Source organism: Mobula birostris, chromosome 22 (assembly GCF_030028105.1).
Source record: "Mobula birostris isolate sMobBir1 chromosome 22, sMobBir1.hap1, whole genome shotgun sequence".
In the NCBI taxonomy this organism is placed as follows: Eukaryota; Metazoa; Chordata; class Chondrichthyes; order Myliobatiformes; family Myliobatidae; genus Mobula; species Mobula birostris.
In genome coordinates this window covers 18,453,453-18,473,974 of record NC_092391.1, presented here as the reverse complement: position 1 = coordinate 18,473,974, position 20,522 = coordinate 18,453,453, and the positions used below count along the sequence as shown (strand labels likewise).

General features: G+C 44.1%; 1 protein-coding gene across 6 annotated transcripts in view; it reads left to right on the top strand.

Annotated features, from left to right (window-relative positions):
- The first annotated feature begins 301 nt into the window (after window positions 1-301).
- The window catches only part of fubp3 (far upstream element (FUSE) binding protein 3), a 94,697-nt gene continuing 74,476 nt past the window's right edge, over window positions 302-20,522 (top strand). For 2 of the 6 annotated variants that reach the window (XM_072240192.1, XM_072240191.1), the window contains exon 1: window positions 302-452. In XM_072240192.1, coding sequence (XP_072096293.1) covers window positions 342-452 — 111 coding nt within the window. In that variant the 5' untranslated portion in view covers window positions 302-341. Of the gene's footprint in view, window positions 453-16,574; window positions 16,748-20,324; window positions 20,420-20,522 lie in introns of those variants that run through there. The other 4 variants (XM_072240197.1, XM_072240194.1, XM_072240193.1 and 1 more) reach the window with 3 other exon arrangements.

The following is a 20,522-nucleotide window of genomic DNA, read 5'->3' as shown; positions in this document are numbered from 1 at the left end:
CTAACTTCGAATCGATGTATTGTATTAGTGAAAAATCAGCAATATTATCAAAGATATCAATTAGTTTATTTTTAAATTTGTAGCCTTGTTGGGGTTGTTAATCCCAAAAGTTTTTACATACAGTAACTAGTTCTTTTTAAATCACGTGTCCCGAAACGCGTTAGACAAAAATTAGCTTCCCGGAAGTGTGTGACTTGGGGGATGAGATGACGCAATCACAAAGCGGTCTATGTGCTGTAACGGCCCGAGGGTCTCGCGAGATTTGCGGTGGCACGAGCGCGGATTTGAGGTGACGCACCTTCCGCTTCCCTTTCCCAGTATGCTCTCTCTGAGAGACGGGAATGGCGGAGTATGGTAGCATCCTCACCCCGGCGGCACTCGGCCTCAACGCCGGACACTCGCCCGGACCCAAAGTGGAAGCTTTCGCCGACGCGCTGCAGAGGGCGCGGCAGGTAAAAGAGAGAGCCCGGCTTCTTTCGCTCGCCTGTAGGAGAGGTGCGGAGTGGAGGCGATGGTTCTGGGCCAGCCTCTTCTGGAGGGCCGGAACCGCCTCCATTTGCAGCCCCCCGCCCCCTCTTCCCCGTCCCATCCCCGGGAGGGGGTAAGGCACATGGCCCCTTGGCTGTCCCGTGATCATCTGAGCCATCTGGTTGTCTGGATCCCCAGACACCCCCCACGCCCCAGTTCTGAGTTGGATATCAGAGAGCAGCTTTACTCTAGGATTAATCTGAACCCACCCGGGACCCCAATTTCTTCCTACCCGCTGCACTGCATTATCAGGCACCTGCTTTAGGATCTACAACCTAATATCGTGTTTTAGATTTGCTGTGCCATACCTGCTGATTGTTCCAGGTCTTCCAGTTCTCCAATATATATATAGCCCTTGCAAGCATGTCTGTATCTAAAGTTTATAATACTGTAGAATGTAGTAGGTAAGCAATTATTGCTGCACATTATGCCGACAAATCCTGGCGAGGGACCAGATTAAAAACACATTTCAACAAATTAGTATCTAACATCTTGTCTCCTTCACCCCATGTTTTGTCTTCCTTTACGTTCCAGAGAATGGTGTTTCACAGTGTTTGTGTTTGCATGTCCTATAGTGTTGAGATTTTTCTCTGGTTTTCAGTTGTGGAATCACTGAAAGCTTGTTGAATTTGTGCATTAAGAATTGTGTAAATTGAGAAAATATTACCTGAAAACTGAGCTATGTAAGGGTTGGGTCGAGTCTGCTGAACACCTATGGGTCTCCGAGACTGAGAGTTTAAATAATGCGGTAATTGAGTTAAGCTGAATGGTAATCTTCGCATATCTATCATTTTCAGAGCTGATATTCTGTTGCAAGATTGGATGATGGAGCTGACTTGATGGGCTGAATGGCTTAATTTTGCTCCTTTCTCTTATGATCTTATTGGACTATCAGATAAAGGTTCTTTAGTTTATAAAGCACATTTTTTTGGCAAACTTAAAATAATGGGAAGACTAAGCCTGGATACATGTAGTCAAATATTTGCCAAGTCGCTGTAGATAAATGTTTTGTGCTCTTTTGCAAGGATATGAAGTTTCAAGGTTCAGAACATTCTCAAATTTTAGATTTCAGTAAATTGCTGAAAACTTTGAAATTCCAGCTCTAACTTTTGGAAATTTGAGAAGGGAACCAGAAGAATGTTATTGATGCTGGTATAAAAAGGAGCATTAGTAACATGGAAGTTGTCAAATTGTGTGAGAATCATTGTGTGCTGTTTCGTATGACGTGGGCAATCATGGTTGGCATGACCGTGGTTGTTCTTGGCAAATTTCTCTACAGGTTTGCCATTACCTCCTGGGCAGTACCTTTACAAGACGGGTGACCCCGGCCGTTAATCAATGCTCTTTAGAGATTGTCAGCCTGGCATTAATGGTCAATAACCAGGACTTGTGATGTGCACCAGCTGCTCATACGACCGTCCACCTCCTGCTCCCATGGCTTCATGTGACCCTGACCTGGGGTGAGGGGGAGAGAGCCGGTGCAGGTGCCAGAGGGTGACTTGTAGGCTAGTGGAGGGAAGGAGAGCCTTGCGTTTCCTTTGGTAGAGATGTATCTCCATCCCATCACCCAATGTATAAGAAAAGAAAAATGTAAACAAAACTAAAAATCCTGGTGAGGGACCAGATTGAAAATACATTTGAGTAAGTCAATAACTTCCACATAGACTCTCTAACAACTTAGAGTATGTGTGGAAGTTATTAATTTGTTGAAATGTTTTTCAACAATAACTTGTGCCCCGTACCCCATATTAAACAGTAGGTCACTTATTATGGACTTCATCAAAGCAGCAACATCCATTATCCTAGTGAGCAACATTGGTTAAATAAATCCACAGAGAAAGCTTTTTTAGTGCATTTAACAAATTACTGGAGAGTGATCAGAAGGTTCTGACTTTATTTTGCTTGAATCTGGCATTAATTACTGGGAGTAAACCAGGAAAGCTTTGAAGGGAAATATTATGCAGCGAATATGAAGTTTGATTATTTTCCTACTTTGATGTGCTCTCGCTCTTATCTATGATGTATGTGGAAACTTCAGTTTTGTAAAAAACTTGTCCAGTCTCTCTTTTTGCCTCCCTTTTCTCTTCTTGGGAAGAAATTTGTAAATCAAGACTTCTTCAAGATTTATGGTGTAACATAATATGATTTACCACCTTTTATATTGCAGTCACAAGAGAGGTCGTGTGTTATAAATGATCTGCAAGTTCAACAAGTAACTGTTGTGTAGATGCCATTCTCCTTTAGTGTATTGTTACTTGATTGGTAAAAATGTTGCCTGACAGTTGTCTTGTAATCCTTGAGGACATTAGAGACTAGATCCTGGTATCTAGGGCAACAAACAAGAGGCTGGAATAAATCAGTGGGTTAGGCAGAATATGTGGAGGGAAATGTTTTGGTTGAAGGCCTGAAATGTCAACTGTACATTTTCCTTCACCAATGCTGCCCAACCTGCTGAATTCCTCCAGCATCTTGTTTTTTTTTTCATATTCTTTCCTGATAATCTGTTCTATTGAGACCCTCTATTAAATATATTTGCAAACTCTGGCATCTGGTTTTGATCACTAATGTTGCATTTTATGGAGCACACAAGTCATCAGTCATTGCAATGTAGAAAACTTTAATAAGATCTCAAGCCTTATTCTGAGAGGAAATATATTTCTTCTAGTAATTAAGTGGGATAATTATGCAGACTTCAGAGAGAAGGTTGTAATCAAAAATAATGTCTAATATCCTCTGACTGTTCTCAACCTTACGACAATCATTAACATTCATAATAGCCATTAACTATTTGTCTGTTGCTGTCAGTATATTTTGTGTATATATTGCATCTCTCTTGTCCTTGCCGCTTGTTAAATTGGAGAGTTATTGTTGGAGAGAGTATTGTAAGTAATATTTGCGCTTTATATAGCATCAATTTTCACATGTTGATACAGCTTTATTTCATGTTCAGATTCTAATGAATATAGGAAACTTTATGCAAGTGACATTGGTCCCAAATGCACAGATAGTATGTGTTATTTAAATGGCACATACTAGTTCTGATGGGTGTACAGTTATTTAATTTGCTGAGTTTGTAAAATGTGCTCATAAGGCAGAATCTAAACAATTTCTATAAGAAGACTTATCCATAAAGTGAAGTGGTGGATATTGCTGATTCTGACATTTCCACACTTCCCAGCTGACTTGATGATTGCATATGCGTATCAAGAAAGGGACCTGAATCTGTAGTACAGCCAAGAAAGTTCGCCAAACCCTCTACTTCCTTGAGGCAAAAGTAATTTGGCATGTGCACATCAGCCTTACCTTTTTTTTTTAAATCATTGCACCATAAGAAGGATGCGTAACGGCTCGGTATACCAATTTCTTTGTATATGGCCACAAGAAACTACAGAGTTGTGGATACAGCACATCACGAAAACCAGCCTTCCCTCTACGGACTCTATCTTACTGCCTCGTTAAAGCAGCCAGCATCATTAAAGACCCCACTCTCTTCTCCCCTCTCCCATTGGGCAGAAGATAACAAAAGCCGGAATTCTTGTGCTACCAGGCTCAAGGACAACTTCTATCCTGCTGTTATCAGACTCTTGAATAGACCGTGTACAATAAGATGGACTCTTGACCTCACAATCTACCTTATGATCCTGCTCTTTCTCCAGCTGTCCTGCATTTTCTCTGTAGCTCTTACACTTTATTCTGTATTGTTATTTTTCTACCTTATTGTACCATAATGTACAGTGTAATGATCTGTGTGCACAATATGCAAGGCAAGCTTTTCACTTCATCTTGATACACATGACAATAATAAACCAATACCAATATTGACATGATTAGGTTTAACATAATTTCAAGAAGTGCAAATGAGAGAAAGTTCTATTTGCTATATATTTAACTTTTACTTAAAAGGCACTTGTTATACATTCCTTTCAACCAACTCGTATATAGTGGCCACACATGTTAATTCCATATCCCATTCTGATAGGTCTATCCACGGCCTCCTCTACTGTAAAGATGAAGCCACACTCAGGTTGGAGGAACAGCACCTTATATTCCGTCTGGGTAGCCTCCAACCTGATAGCATGAACATTGACTTCTCTAACTTCCGCTAATGCCCCACCTCCCCCAGTACCCCATCTGTTATTTATTTATTTATATACACACATTCTTTCTGTCACTCTCCTTTTTCTCCCTCTGTCCCTCTGACTATCCCCCTTGCCCATCCTCTGGGTTCCCCCCTCCCCCTTTTCCTTCTCCCTGGGCCTCCTGTCCCATGATCCTCTCATATCCCTTTTGCCAATCACCTGTCCAGCTCTTGGCTCTATCTCTCCCCCTCCTATCTTCTCCTATCATTTTGGATCTCCCCCTCCCCCTCCCACTTTCAAATTTCTTACTAGCTCTTCCTTCAGTTAGTCCTGACGAAGGGTCTTGGCCCGAACCATCGACTGTACCTCTTCCTAGAGTTGCTGCCTAGCCTGCTGCGTTCATCAGCAACTTTGATGTGTGTTGCTCGTATATAGTAAGTTATATTTTAGTCCAATCACAGCTTGACCTTGTATGTAACTATGGTAACTCCATAAGACTATTTTTGTGAATTATATTTTGCGTACTCAGTCTTATACAAGTATCATACAACTTTGATTTGCAATTCAGCATTGAGGTCAACAATGGTCAGGCACCCAGCAGGTAGTCGACTGTCACATCAATGGAGTTGAACTTTTAAACATCTCAGATTCAGGTATTGGGAATCTATCTGTCTTTCCCATTCCTGTCAGACCTACATTATGATGTAAATTAAATGCTGAGCATTACTGTAAAACTAATCAAGTTGACACAGTTTGCGTGTTGGCCTAAATAGCTTTGTGATGTTACCGCATTGTTCAGCATATCAAACTCTGCCAAATTCCCCTTTTTCTGATATCCGTGTGATATGATCATCGGTTAGTGATTATGGGGTATCTAATTGCTGCTGCTTCTGTAGGACCAGGGTCTAGTTGTGACATCTTGGCTAAAACTAGTTAATTCAGCACTGACCAAACCTTGGGAGGTTTAAATATAAGATTAATGCCAGTTTCAAATACCCCCATGACTATATGTTGTTGGCCAAATTTGTCTTTCCATATTATCTCCAAATGAGAGTTCCGTATGACACAAAAAATTTGGAGATATCTTGAACTACATCATTTGCTACATACAACTTTTGGTTCTACACAGCAACCCCCACAAGTTGCTACGATACTGTCTACTGTACTGGCTGCATATGGTAAAGGTCACAAAGCTTCAACTTATTATTCAGCTTTAACACAAATCTCCGGGGAGAAAATTCTTTTGGGTCTTAAAAGAGCATGGGGGAAAAGACCTGAGTGTGACTTTTGAGACAAAAGAATGGGACAAAATTTGCAAAAATGTCAAAACAATGTCAAGAGACCTGAGGGTGCGCCTTATTTAGTTTAAGATCGTACACCGTTTCTACTGGACTCCAGCAAGGTTACGTAGATTAGGGTTGAAACATACCCCTGAATGCTGGCGCTGTGAGGGGGATAAAGGGGACTTAGTACATGCGCTCTGGTCCTGTCCCAGAATTCAAGAACTCTGGATTATGATACATAAGTATATTGGTGAAGTTTCGGGTATTCAGCTCCCTTTCTGCCCTAGACTTTTTGTCTTGGGAGACACACTTGGGCTACTTGGGGATAAACACTCTCAAAATTGGATCCAGACAAGTATAATGGTAGGAAGACAAATTATACTTAGAGGTTGGAGGAACTTGGGGGGGCCATCATTTCAGGAGTGGGTCACAGAAATAGCCAAAGAACAGTTTGATAGACTGGACATTTATACACAAGAATGGGGCAAGTATTTAGGGGGGGTGGATAGTGGTGAAGCATATTGCTGAATGGCAGCCTTTTCTGTTATTAGAGGTCTAAATAGACACACATTGTTATTGTATTGAGATTTATTTCTGCCATGTTTGTTTTTATTTTATGGATAATTTTGTTTACTGTAATTCTAACGGTGACTCAAGCTCAGGGTTAAAAAATTTTCTAGAAATAAAATTTGAAAAAAAAATGTAAAGGCAGCTACCGTGGTTAGCTCTGTGCACTTTAAAGTACTTGTAAATGCATTTTTTCTACTTGGTGAGAGGTTCAAAACAAGATTTCTGAAATTGCAGAGTTTGGAAAGGGCAGAGTACTGAGAAGCAGATGACAAAATTAAACCTTTCACTTAAAATAATCTCTGGATTGCTGCCTGTGCCATGTGCCAGTGAGGGCAAGAACAGGATGATTTAGCAGATGAATGCGTGGCTGAGGAACTGGGACAGGGTCTCAAGTTACTGGGTTATTAGGTATGACCTGTACAAAAGGGGTGCACCTGAACCTGAGGGGGATCAATTTCCTTGCAGGCAGGCTTGCTAGAACTGATTTGGCAGGGGATGAGAGACTGCGTGATAGGGCTGAGGATGGGGCTGTTGATATACAAGCATAGGCAATGTATAATGAAACTGTCGGGAAGGATGGGCAGATGATGAGGCAAAATTGCAGTCAGTGGGATGAGTTACAGGGCAATGAAACAACGTTGTGATTGGGTATTTTGTAATGAACCAGATTTGATTAGGGAGCTTAAGGTAAAGGAACCCTTGGGGAGGTGATCGTAATATAGAATTCACCCTGCAATTTGAGAGGGAGAAGCTAAAGTCAGATGTATCAGTAATGCAGTGAAGGAAAGGGAATTATGGTGAATGAGAGAGGAGCTGCCCAAAGTTCATTGGAAGGGGCATTAGCAGGGATGACAGCAGAGCACTAATGGCTGAAGTTTCTGGGAGCAATTTGGAAGATGCAGGATAGGTACACTCCAAAGAAGTATTCTCTAGGCAGAATGACACGACCGTGGCTGATGAGGGAATCAAAGTCAACGTAAAAGCAAACGAGAGGGTGTATAGTAGAGCAAAAATGATTGGTAAGCTTTTAAAAGAACAACAAGGCAACTAAAAAGGTCCATAAGGAACAAAAAGATTAAATATGAAGGTAAGCGAGCAATTAATATCAAAGGGGATATGAAAAGCTTCAGATACATGAAAAGAGGTGAGAGTAGATATTGGACTACTGAAAAATGATGCTGGAGAGATAGTAATGTGGGATAAGGAAATGTCAGATGAGCTGAATAAGAATTTTGCACCAGGCTTCACCGTGGAAGACACTAGCAATATACAGGATGTCCAGGAGTGTCGGGCCAGAAGTGAGTGAAGTTGCAATTACTAAGGAGAAGGTGCTTGGGAAGTTGAAAGGTCTGAAGGTGGATAAGTCACCCAGACCATGTGGATTACACTTCAGGGTTCCAAAGAAGGTCGCCGAAGAGATTGTGGAGGCAATTGTAATGATCTCTCAAGAATCACTAGATTCTGGCGAGGCTCCAAAGGATTGGAAAATTGCAAATGTCACTCCACTCTTCAAGAAGTGAGGGAGGTAGAAGAAAGGAAATTATAGGCAATTAGCCTAACCTCAGTGATTGGGAAGATGTTGGAGTCAATTGTTAAATGAGGTTTTGGGTACTTGGAGGCACATGATAAAATGTGCCAAGGTCACCACGGTTTCCTTAAGGGAAAATCTTGCTTGACCAATCTGTTGGAATTCTTTAAAGAAATAACAAGTAGGGTAGACAAAGGAGAATGTTGTGTATTTGGATTTCCAAGGCGGTTGGCAAGTGCCACATGAGGCTGCTTAGCAAAATAAGAGCCCACGGTGTTATTCCAGGAAAGATAATAGTATGAATAAGAGGCTCATTGGCAGGAGGAAGAGAGTGGAAATAAATGGAGCCTTTTCTGATTGCCTGCTGTCTAGCAGTGTTCGCAGAGGTTGGTATGTTGTATTATAGCGATGTGCTACACACACAGCTAGAAATAACGACACCCAGTCTGTAAGTTGCACTCGAGACTAGTTTATTCAAACTTCGCGGCACTGGCTTTTATGAAGTTCCGTTCCCGCCCTCTCCAGGCGGAAATGAATCAGAGGTGCATTACAAAAGTCTCTTCCCACGCGTGGGCTTTCTCCCCTTGCTGGTGAAGAAGGCCCAGCGCCATTTTGGGGCTGACCTCTCTGCCGACGCGCACGCCATTTTGTGAGCCGGTTCGCCTGCATAGAGAGTGGGTCGCCACATAACCCCCCCCCCCCCAGAACTGGCGATACACCCCTCCTCTCCCCCCCCCCCCCCAGTCTCTGTTTGGGCAGTCTGCCTCTGCACGGCGGTGCCTGAACCTCGACCGGCTGCGCCAAGTCCACATGGGCCAGTTTGAGTCGGTCCACCGTGAAAACCTCCTCTTTCCCCCAATGTCCAGAACGTACGTGGACCCATTATTCCTGATCACCTTGAACGGCCCTTCGTACGGCCACTGTAGCGGTGTCCGATGTGTGCCCCTTTGTACAAATACAAACTTACAGTTCTGCAGGTCTTTGGGTACATAGGTCGGGATCTGTCCGTGCTGTGAAGACAGTACGGGGGCCAGGTTGCCGAGCCTTTTGCGTCATCTGTCCAGGACTGCTGTGGGTTCTTCCTCTTGCCCCCTTGGGGCTGGTATGAACTCTCCTGGGACGACCATGGGTGCGCCATACACCAACTCAGCCGACGAGGTATGCAGATCCTCTTTGGGTGCTGTGTGGATTCCAAGCAGGACCCAGGGAAGCTCATCCACCAAGTTAGGCCCTTTCAGGCGGGCTATGAGAGCCGACTTCAAGTGACAGTGGAAGCGTTTCACTAGTCCGTTCGACTTTGGGTGGTAGGCAGTTGTGTGGTGTAGTTGTGTTCCCAACAGGCTGACCACAGGCTGGAGGTGAACTGGGCGCCTCTTTTGGAGGTAATGTGGGCTGGTAACCTGAAGCGTGCTACCCAGGTAGCAGTCAGCGCTCAGGCGCAGGAATCGACGGTGGTGTCGGTGAGCGGGACCGCCTCTGGCCATCTTGTGAACTGGTCTACCATAGTTAGGTACTGTGCTCCTCGCGACACTGGCAGGGGCCCCACGATATCCACATGAATATGGTCGAACCTCCGGCAGGTGGGTTCGAACTGCTGCGGTGGGGCTTTGGTGTGGCGCTGCACCTTGGCTGTTTGGCACTGCGTGCACATTTTGGCCCATTCGCTGACCTGTTTGCGAAGTCCGTGCCACACGAACTTGCTGGAGACCATCCGGATGGTTGTCCTGATAGATGGGTGTGCCAAGCCGTGTATGGAGTCAAAAACTTGCCGCTGCCAGGACAAGGGGATGAGATTGGCCAGTAGCCATGTCACACAGGAGGGTCCTCTCACCTGGGCTTACGAGGAAGTTTTGCAACTGCAAACCCGAGACTGCGGTCCTGTAGCTGGGTATCTCGTCGTCTGCCTGCTGTGCTTCTGCCAGTGCTGCATAGTCCACCCCCTGGGACAGGGCCTGGATGGCTGGAGAGTGTGTCTGCCACGACGTTGTCCTTTCCCGAGACATGCTGGATGTCCATCGTGTACTCGGAGATGTAGGACAGATGTCGCTGCTGGCAGGACGACCAGGAGTCGGACACCTTCGTGAACGCAAAGGTCAATGGTTTGTGGTCCGTGAACGCGGTGAACGGCCTGCCTTCTAAGAAGTACCTGAAATGCCGAATTGCCAGATATAGTGCCAACAGCTCCCGGTCGAAGGCACTGTACTTGAGTTCGGATGGCCGTAGATGCCTACTGAAGAATGCCAGGAGTTGCCAGCGCCCCTCGATGAGTTGCTCCAGCACCCCACCGACTGCTGTGTTGGATGCGCCCACTGTGAGGGCAGTTGGAACGTCCGTTCTGGGGTGCACCAGCATCGCGGCATCTGCCAAGGCTTCCTTGGCTTTAATGAAAGCGGCCGCGGCCTCTTCATCCCAAGTAATGTCCTTGCCTTTACCAGACATCAGGGTGAACAAAAGGCGCATGATATGGGCTGCTGAGGGGAGGGAGCGGTGGTAGAAGTTCACCATACCAACAAACTTCTGCAGGCCGTTGACTGTGTTGGGCTGGGCGAAGTGGCAGATCGTGTCTGCCTTGGCGGGCAGAGGTGTTGCCTCATCTTTGGTAATCCTGTGGCCCAGGAAGTCGATGGTGTCGAGTCTGAACTGATATTTGGCCGGGTTGATCGTGAGGCTGAAATCACTCAGGCGGGAGTGGAGCTGGCAGAGGTGGGACAGATGCTCTTGACGACTACTGCTGGCTATGAGGATGTCGTCCAAATAGATGAACGCAAAGTCCAGGTTGCGTCCTACCACATCCATTAGCTGCTGGAACGTCTGTGTGGCATTCTTCAGGCCGAACGGCTTTTGGAGGAATTCGAACACGCCGAGCAGGGTGATGAGTGCTGTTTTGGGAATGTCTTCAGGGTGTACTGGGATTTGATGGTATCCCCAGACGAGGTCTACTTTGGAAAAGATGCTTGCCCCGTGCAGATTTGCTGCAAAGTCCTGTATGTGCGGCATGGGGTAGCGGTCTGGAGTTGTAGCCTTGTTCAGTCTGCGGTAGTCGCCGCATGGTCTCCAGCCCCCAGCTGCTTTGGGCACCATGTGCGGGGGGGGGGGCCCACGGGCTGTCGGACCGCCGTATGATCCCCAATTCCTCTATCCTCTTGAACTCCTTCTTTGCCAGGGGGAGCCTTTGTGCGCGGGCGTGGAGGGGTGATCCCTGGGTTGGAATGTGGTGCTGTACTCTGTGTCTGGGCATGGCTGCCGTGAACTGCGGTGCCAGAACCGATGGAAAGTCCGCCAGGATTCTGGTGAATTCGTTATCAGACAGCGTGATGGAGTCCAGGTGTGGGGCCGGCAACTTGGCTTCACCCAGGGAGAACGTCTGGAAACTCTTGGCATGGACCAGTCTTTTCCCTTGCAAGTCAGCCAGCAGGCTGTGTGCTTGCAAGAAGTCCGCCCCCAGGAGTGGTTGGGCCACGGCGGCCAGTGTAAAGTCCCACGTGAACCGGCTGGTACTGAACTGCAGCTGCTCTGTGCGGGTGCCGTAGGACCGTATCGTGCTGCCGATTGTGGCCCTCAGGGTGGGTCCCGGCTCCCTGTTGCGGGTGTTGTACCCCGTCGGGGGTAAGACGCTGATTTCCGCTCTGGTGTTGACCAAGAAGCGGTGCCCCGACTGTTTGTCCCAGACGTACAAGAGGCTGTCCTGGTGGCCAGCTGCCGCAGCCATTAGCAGTGGCTGGCCCTGGTGTTTTCCAGGAACTTGCAGGGCGGGCGACAACGGTGGGCTTCTGTGCCCCACTGCTGGTGGTAGAAACACCACTGTTCATTGGCCTCCTCACTCCTGCCTCTGGGTTGTGTGAGCTCCGTTGCCGGGCCTGGTCTGGCCTGCTGTTGGGTGCATGGCTTGATAATCTGTCTGACGGACGCCTTGCTGTCCCTCTTGGCTTTCCACAGCACGTCTGCCCGGGCCGCCACCTTCCGGGGGTCACTGAAATCTGCGTCGGCCAGCAGCAGATGTATGTCCTTGAGCAGTTGCTCTAGGAACACCTCAAACATGAGGCACGGCTTGTGTCCTTCAGCCAGGGCCAGCATCTCGTTCATTAATGCTGATGGCGGCCTGTCTCCCAAACCGTCCAGGTGCAGCAAGCGGACACCTCGCTCACGCTGTGAGAGGCCAAAGGTCCCTATGAGCAGTGCTTTGAATGCTGCATATTTGCCTTCTTCCAGGGGTGACTGTATGAAATCGTCAACCTGGGCGGCTGTCTCCTGGTCAAGGGAGCTCACCCCGTAGTAGTAACGTGTGGAATCAGAAGGTATCTGCCGAATCTGGAACTGGGCTTCTGCTTGGTCAAGCCACATGCGTTGGTCACAACGTCCAGAAAGTTGGCAGTGAACAGTTGGCGAAACTGCATGAACAGATGAAGAGTCGATCATCTTTGGTCTAAATCCTGTTTGGATCATCGGGGTCACCAATGTAGTGATGTTGTACATACAAAGCTAGAAATAACAACACGCAGTCTGTAAGTTGCACTTGAGACTAGTTTATTCAAACTTCGCGGCACTGGCTTTTACGCAGTTCCGTTCCCGCCTTCTCCGGGCGGAAATGACGTGCATTACAAAGGTCTCTTCCCACGCGCGGGCTTTCTCCCCTTGCTGGTGAAGGAGGCGGCCCAGTGCTATTTTGGGGCTGGCCTCTGCCGATGCGCGTGCCATTTTGTGAGCTGGTTGGCCTGCGTAGAGAGTGGGTCGCCACAGGATGTAAGTTTTTTGGATGATGGAATTGATGGCTCTTTGGCCAAGTTTGCAGCTGAAACAAAGACAAGTGGAGGGGCAAGTAGTGTTGAGGAAGCAGGCAAGCTGTAGAAGGATTTAGGTGAGGAGAATGGACAAATAAGTGGCAGGTGGAATAGAGTCTGGAGGTGTATGATCATGCACTTTGGTGGAATGCATAAAAATGTAGACCATTTTCTAAATGGGGAGAAAATTCAAAAATCTGAGGTGCAAAGGGACTTGAGAGTCCTTGTGCAGGATTCCCGAAAGGTTAACTTGTAGGTTGAGTCAGTGGTGTGGAAAGCAATGTTAGTATTCATTTCAAGAGGATTAAAAACAAGGATGTAATGTTGAGGTTTTGTAAGGCACTGATGAGGCCTCACTTAGACCTTAAGACATAGAAGCAGAATTGGGCCATTCAGCCCATTGAGTCTGCTTCACCATTTCATAATGGCTGATCCCGGATCCCATTCAACCCCATACACCTGTCCTCTCGCGATCTCACTTGATGCCCCAAACAATTGGGGCATCTTAGGTATGGGGACAATACTCCAAGTGCAGCCTGACCAGTGTTTTATAAAGCTTCAGCATTGCCACCTTGTTTTCATATTCTATTCCCCTTGAATGTCAACATTTCATTTGTCATCTTTACCACATACTCAGCCTGTGAATTAACCATCTTGGAGTCCAGCACGAGGACTCCTAAGTTCCTTTTACCAAAATGCATTATCGTACATTTCCCAACCCTGTATTCCATCTGCCACTTTTTGCCCATTCTTGCGATTTGTCTATGACCTGCTGTAGTTGCATTTCTTCCTCAGCACTACCTACCCCCTACCTATCTTTGTATCATCTGCAAACCGTCATCAATTCCACTATCTAAATCATTGACGGACAATGTGAAAAGTAACAATCCCACTGGTCCCTGGCAGGCACTGAGCAAAGGCCCCCTTTATTCCCACTTGCTGCCTCCTGCCTGTCAGCCATTCTTCTATCCATGCCAGTATCTTTCCTGCAATGCCATGGGATTTTATCTTGTTAAGCAGCCAAGTAGCCTCGTGTGGCATTTAGCAAACACCTTCTGAAAATCCAAGTAAATGACATCCACTGCTTCTCCTTTGTCCACCCCTGCTTGTTACTTGCCTAACAGATTTGTCAGGCAAGATTTCCCTTTACAGAAACCATGCTGACTTTAACTTATTTTATCATTGGTCTCCAAGTGCCCCAAAACCTCATCCTTAATAATGAATGCCAATACTTCCCCAACCACTGAGATTAGGCTAACTGGCCTGTAATTTCCTCTCTTGCCTTCCTCCCTTCTTAGATTGAAGTGACATTTGCAATCTTCCAGTCCTCTGGGACCATGCCAGAATCAAGAGATTCTTGAAAGATTATGACCAATGCATTCATTATCCCTTCAGCAACCTCTTTTAGGACTCTGGGATGCAGTCCATCTGGTCCAGGTTATTTACCTACCTTAAGACCTTTTGAGTTTGCCTAACACTTCCTTCCTTTGTAATAGCAATGGCACTCACTCCTGCTCCTTGGCACTCACAGACCTCTGGCACACTGCTAGTGTCTTCCACTGTGAAGACTGAAGGAAAGTACTTAAGTTCATCTGCCATTTCCTTGACCCCCATTACTACCTCTCCAGCATCATTTTGCAGTGGTCCAATATCAACTCTCACCACCTTTTTATTTATATGAAAAAATTAGTATCTGGCTTTATATTATCAGCTAGTTACCCTCGTACTTCATCTTTTACCTTACAGCTTTTTTAGTTGCCTTTTTGTTGGATTTTAAAAGCTTTCCGGATCATCCAACTTCCCATTTACTTTTGCTACTTGAAGTATTGTGAGCAGTTTTGAGCTTCCTATCTAAGAAAGGCTGTGCTGACATTGGAGAGGAGTTCAAAGGAGATTCCTAAAAGTGATTCCGCGTTTGATTATCAGTATTTGGCTCTGGGCCTGTACATATTGAAATTTAGAAGAATGAGGGGGTATTGGGGGTATTTTCATTGAGACCTGTTGAATGCTGAAAGGCCTAGATGGTGTAGATGTGGAAGGGATATTTCTTATAGTGGTGGAGACTAGGACCAGAGGACACAACCTCAGCATAGAGGGACATCCATTTAGAATAGATGAGGAATTACTTTAGCCAGAAGGGTAGTGAATTTATGGAGTTCAGCCATAGGTGGCTGTGGAGGCCTGGATATTTTAGTGTATTTAAAGTTGATAGATTCTTGACAAGCTAGCGAGTAAAAGGTTATTGGGAGAAGGCAGGAGAATGGGGTTGAGAGGGAACTGGATCAGGCATGATTAATTCTGCTGCAGTGTCTTGTGGTCTTACAGCAGATTTGAAGTTCAGTTAACTTAAACTAAAGGATTGCAACCAACCTTGGGCCTGTAGTACTCATGTCTGGCAGTATAGGCAGAATTAGGTGCAATATTTTCTTTCTGCTTTCAGGCTGAACATCTATTGATCTTCCTGGAATATTACAAGCTTTAAAAATATGAATTATATCAAGCCTGTAATCTTTTTGGATGACTTCTAGTGGCTTTAGTGGGTTTTCATAACTTGTGATTTCATACAAATTCAGTCATTTGGTTGCAACCATGTTATTTTGCCTTAAGTATTTATGCCTGAAAGAACTTTGTCAAAATTGTGTCTAGTTAAATTTTAGTAACCAGAAGGAAAAAGCCATCTTTTCTAGATCAGCTTTTGTGTTATGACATCTAGCATCAGCCCTAGACTTCAGTGTCTTGTCACATTTATCATCTTAGTTAATGTAGGCTTTAGGGATCTTGGATTAGGGAAGCAACCGGTGGGAACAGTGAAGCCGCCACCATTTGTTAAACATTGATCCCTGCAAGAGGAATACATTGTGGTGGTTTTCATACCACGAACGAGGAGGTGCATTATCTGGGGCCAGGGATGACCAGCTCTTCATGTCAGTGTTCTCTTGAATATTTGCTACTTGGACAGGGTCAATTGATTCCAGTGGATTTGTACCTTACCAAAACATGGTCTTTAGTAGTGAAAAAGAGGCAACATTTCTTTCTGTAAATGGTAATCATGCCAAATCAGAAGACCATTATTAGCTCATTTATGATGACTTGATTTACTGTGTGTTGTTTCCATTACTTAAAGAAAATCGGCTATTGTTGGTGGTTTTTGCTTGTTGCAATATGGCATGCTAGTGCTGTGGAACCAAATGTTTTCCTTTTTTGCTCCCAGTAGTATCAGCCCACTTTCTGGTCATGTACTGAATGAGCCAGAGTGCTCTAGACACTCAGCTTCAAGCCAAGAAGCCCAGCCTTTTCTGCATTCATGTTACCTTGAAATTAAGGTGGTAAGGAATCCCTATGGATGTGGTTGATAAGTCACATGAGAAGCTAGCTTGGGCGTAAGTTGGTACAGATCAGCAGAGCTAAGTGGTTTATAGTATAGATGTGTATCAATGCATGAATGTCTAAAATCTTTACACTACAGGATTATTTTATTTACCATTCTCCATATCATTGTTTTAAGATTTCTCTTCAATGAGACTATAAAATTGGTTGGTGTTGTGTGTCATTTTATGTTATTTGCAGAAGCTTGAATAGAAATACTTGTCAACTTGCCTGTGGCCAGTTAGATCTTGGTTATTGAAGATGAAATAACAGCTTAATCTTGTGCATGGTTCCTCAGTTAGTGTCTTTCATTAATGCTTTATTCAACAATTTGGTTAAAGTGGAGTTTGTCGTACTAAAGGTGGTCATGGTGTCCTTTTGTAAAATTGAAGCCTATCCAAGGCCAATCAAGTTAAATATATTCTCTGGTATAATTTATTAGGAGGGCTTTCTTCAGCTGCTGGCTTACACTGACTGAAGGAAAGTATCAATCCTGGTTCTTCCATTGAACCACTGAACAATTCAGTCCTGGACATCAAACCATCCAAGACCAGGAATGATGGCGAATGGTTAGCACAAAGTCAAATGGCAGGAAGAGACAAGGGTGAATTTCTGGTAGGTGTGTTTTGAGCATAAAAGTGGGAATATTTCTAAAACATTTTATCCTTTGGATGGTACTTTTAATTATTAGTGCTGTGAACCTTGCCCCATCCAAATTTCCTGTTTTAATTTTTCCACATTGAAGCTTACTGATTAAACAATGAAATCTCTGGATTAAAGTGGAAATTGCTACACTTGTATTTGTGTTTTGGTGTCACGCATTCTGTATTTCCTCTCATGTTTACATCGGCAATTTGGCTGCTCTTGCTATTTTTCATTAGCACCCATCTAATTTCAAAGTTTGCGATCATTCCTGTTCTTGTGGAAAGTTGTTACTGAAGGAAGCATTGAACTAATTACCTTAAAATTGATCCAAAAAACTTTGAGATTTAAAAATTAGCAAGCAAGCAACAAGTAAGTGTAACAGTCAGCCCCAGGCAAAACTTCTCAAAATTCTGTAAATGGGTTCAAGAGGCAACTTTATTTCTGAACTAGATACTGAGAGGATTGCTGATGGTAACTGATGATGTCAGAGTCCAAATAGATCCTGAAGATTTTCTTCAGTTTACCAGCTGCCCAATTGAAACATTTTTTTTTCCTGTGGCTGCAGTGTGTCCCAGTGTTTTTATGCAAGGAAGGTTATTTGCTTTGCTGTGCTTGCGCCTAGTGAGAATTTTGGGAAAAGCAAATGTCCTGACTGACCTACAGGATTGTAATTTGAGGTGTCCTGATGGATGTTGAACTGAAATGCTTCTATTTCGACTTGTTTCACATTGGTGGAAGATAAATATATCTTAAATGTGTAATGATAAATGTATGGTTATGAAACCTGCAGAAACTACCATACAAAACTGTTGGGTGAATCAAATGTAAATTTAAAGTGTGAGCCACTTGCAACCCTGTGGATGTTTATTGCATTATAGAAAATGTCATTTATAATATTTAGTGGATAGCTTCAAATTTCCTATTAGTCTTCATGTCCCTCTTCAGGCGTTTCTGATCTGTCAGCAATCTGCCTTTCTTAAAATATTGAAGCTAAATGAACTGAAAATCAAAAACAAAATTAAGTAAATGAGTGGATGATAAGGTAAAAGTTAAATTGAGGGGCACATCAGCCACAATCTGACAGGACCAACTTGCCAGGGTTAAGTGTACCACCCTATAATACTTCAGCAACGCACTACTGTGTGTTTTCATAGCTGTTGTTTAGAGGTGCTGTATAAATGCAAGTTATTGACTGGAATATTTCCCTTATCGCCCTCTTCGTATCTATGGTAAAGTATCATATCAAAAGTGTTATGTTTCTTTTATGTACTGATCTGAGCACCATGCAGTTTTACGTTCAAGGCTATTATAGTTGAAAATATAAGGAGAAAAGTTACTATGTTCAAACTGCCTGAAAATACTTTTGATAAAGTGATGATAAGGAGTTACAACAGTTCTAGTTTCTTTTTTTATATATTTACAAGTGGCATGGTTGGGGTTACAGTTACAGTCCAGGGTCAGCTCATGTACAGAATTGAATATGTGCATTTTTGATGAGTACTTCAATATCAAACGTCCTGTATCTCAAATATGATATGAACCTTTGTTTCATTGCTAGTTCATATTATTCTGAATGACGTTAAAGATTCCTTGGCACAGTCTGGGAGCTATAGCAGCAGAAATATATTTGTCTGAAAATAATTTTTAGTACCTGATAAAGCAATAGGTTACGATGTGTTCTGCAAATTGTTAGGTGAAGATGGCATGTGTCTTTATATAATGCATGCTTACTTTACAAGGCAAGATTGTGGCATTTTCATACTGAGGGGCTTAAGATTTATTTCTATCTGTACCTTAAAGATTTATTACTTATTCCTTCAAATGTGCTTGTTTCCAGTTTCCTGGCGCTTTATAATCTTGCTTCAGCTAAATTTTTATAATATATTTAACAATAATTGGAGAGAAGGGAAAAGAAATTGCTTGGTGTGTCTGCAGTTAGAATGGGAGAGATGGAAAACACATAGTTCAAAGGTGAACGTAATCTTTCACTGTTCTGTACCACACTGCACCGTTGATTTCTCTCATAGTGCGCTATTGAATTCCATCCAGAGTACCTGGGGAGGTCAAGTAGTTACCTGCCCATGAAGAGAGACAACTCCATAAGATGTAGGAGTAGGGTTAGGTCATTTGGCCCATTGAGTCGGCTCCACCATTTCACCATGGCTGATCCATTTTCCTGTCAGCCCCAATCTCCAGCCTTCTCCCACCATCCCTTCATGCCCTGACCAATCAACCTCTGCCTTAAAAGTCCGGTTAGGTTAGTGTTTCCCAACGTGTGCAACAGCCTATGGTAGTCAAAAAGCTAAGAAATCTGACTAAAAACGTCACTAAACATACCTTTTCTGGAGTAAATTGTTAAATTATTGAGGCAAATTTCGAAGGATGAGCCGAGATAACATGTTGCAAAATTGTTGCAGATGGAAATCTGGGTACCGAGCTGATCTGAAGAGCTTGAGGGCAGCTTCGGGCTGGGCCTGGAGTGAATCGCTGGGCATTGAGGTCTAGGTCCCAAGTCCTTTGCGGTACCCGGGTCTCAGTGCAAGGTACGATCCGATGCTTGGATAATTTAAACACCAGCCCAGTCGAAGGCGAGAGCCCATTTTGCTTGCTCTCCACGATCTGCACTCCTCCCTCCAGGGGGCTGGAGATTCCAATTTAAATGCTGGCCCAGATAGACTGAAAAGACGGTGTCAATCAGGACGTGAGCCGATTTCGCCTGTTCTCCACAGTGATGATTTCCATGGCGCTCTGTCTATGAAGACTGGCCCGGCTGCTGTGCTCCTTGCCCACTGACACGATGAACTGATAGTGAAGCTTTGGGCCTCCTCTGGGCTGCTCTGGGGTTCAGATCTGAGGACTCAATTTTAGCTCGGAATGCTGTTGTGTTTGCTTCAATTGTTTGCATGATTTGTTGGCAGAGAATTCCACAGATTCACCAGTCTCTGGCTCAAGAAATTTCTCTTCATCTCTGTTCTAAACGCTCTTAATTGATTTACAAAAGGCCAATGATTTAATGTATTTGCTTGCTGCCCTAAGTAATATCTTTTTGATCCCTTTACTCCTCTGGCAGAATGAATTAACACACTGGTTAAATTGTTGATCCAGTAATATTTTCATTTGTGGAGAAAGTGCTGGAATTGTATTGTCATGAATGCAGTTAAGAAGCTTACTATCTGTCTCTGCTAACTCTAGCCATTTTCTAGATTGTTTCACCTGTTTTTATTTACTGTTATCTAAGATCTCCATTTGGAAAATCTTTTCCTGCTCTCTGTTTTCGGCCCAGCACACTGTTGTACTTCTCCCCTGGTGAAGTCTGTATGAACTGAAAGCAATGTTGTTTAATTTCAGGCTGCAGAAATATTTTGTTGACATAGTTTTGTGCTTTGCTCAGTTGAAATTTAGTAAAGCTTCAGCTTGTAGACATATGTCACGTGCCCTGTAAGCTGATACATTATTTACGTAGTTACATTCACTGGGTTGTTCTGTTCCTGTTTATTGCTGCTGGCTTCCAGTAATGAGTAGGACAGCTGTTTAGAGTAGTGAAGACCCAATAGAAAAAATGTTTTTCTGATGGTTTTGCTGCTAAATTGGTCATTTGTTTGTTTGAAGACAATCGCTTAATATTGTGATGGCTGTTCAAAGGTAGTTATCACGTTTCTGTCCAAAATTCTGAAATGTTTAATGTTGTACCATTAGTTGTTGGACAATGAGCTTGTATCTTGCATGCAATTTAGTTACATTTTAG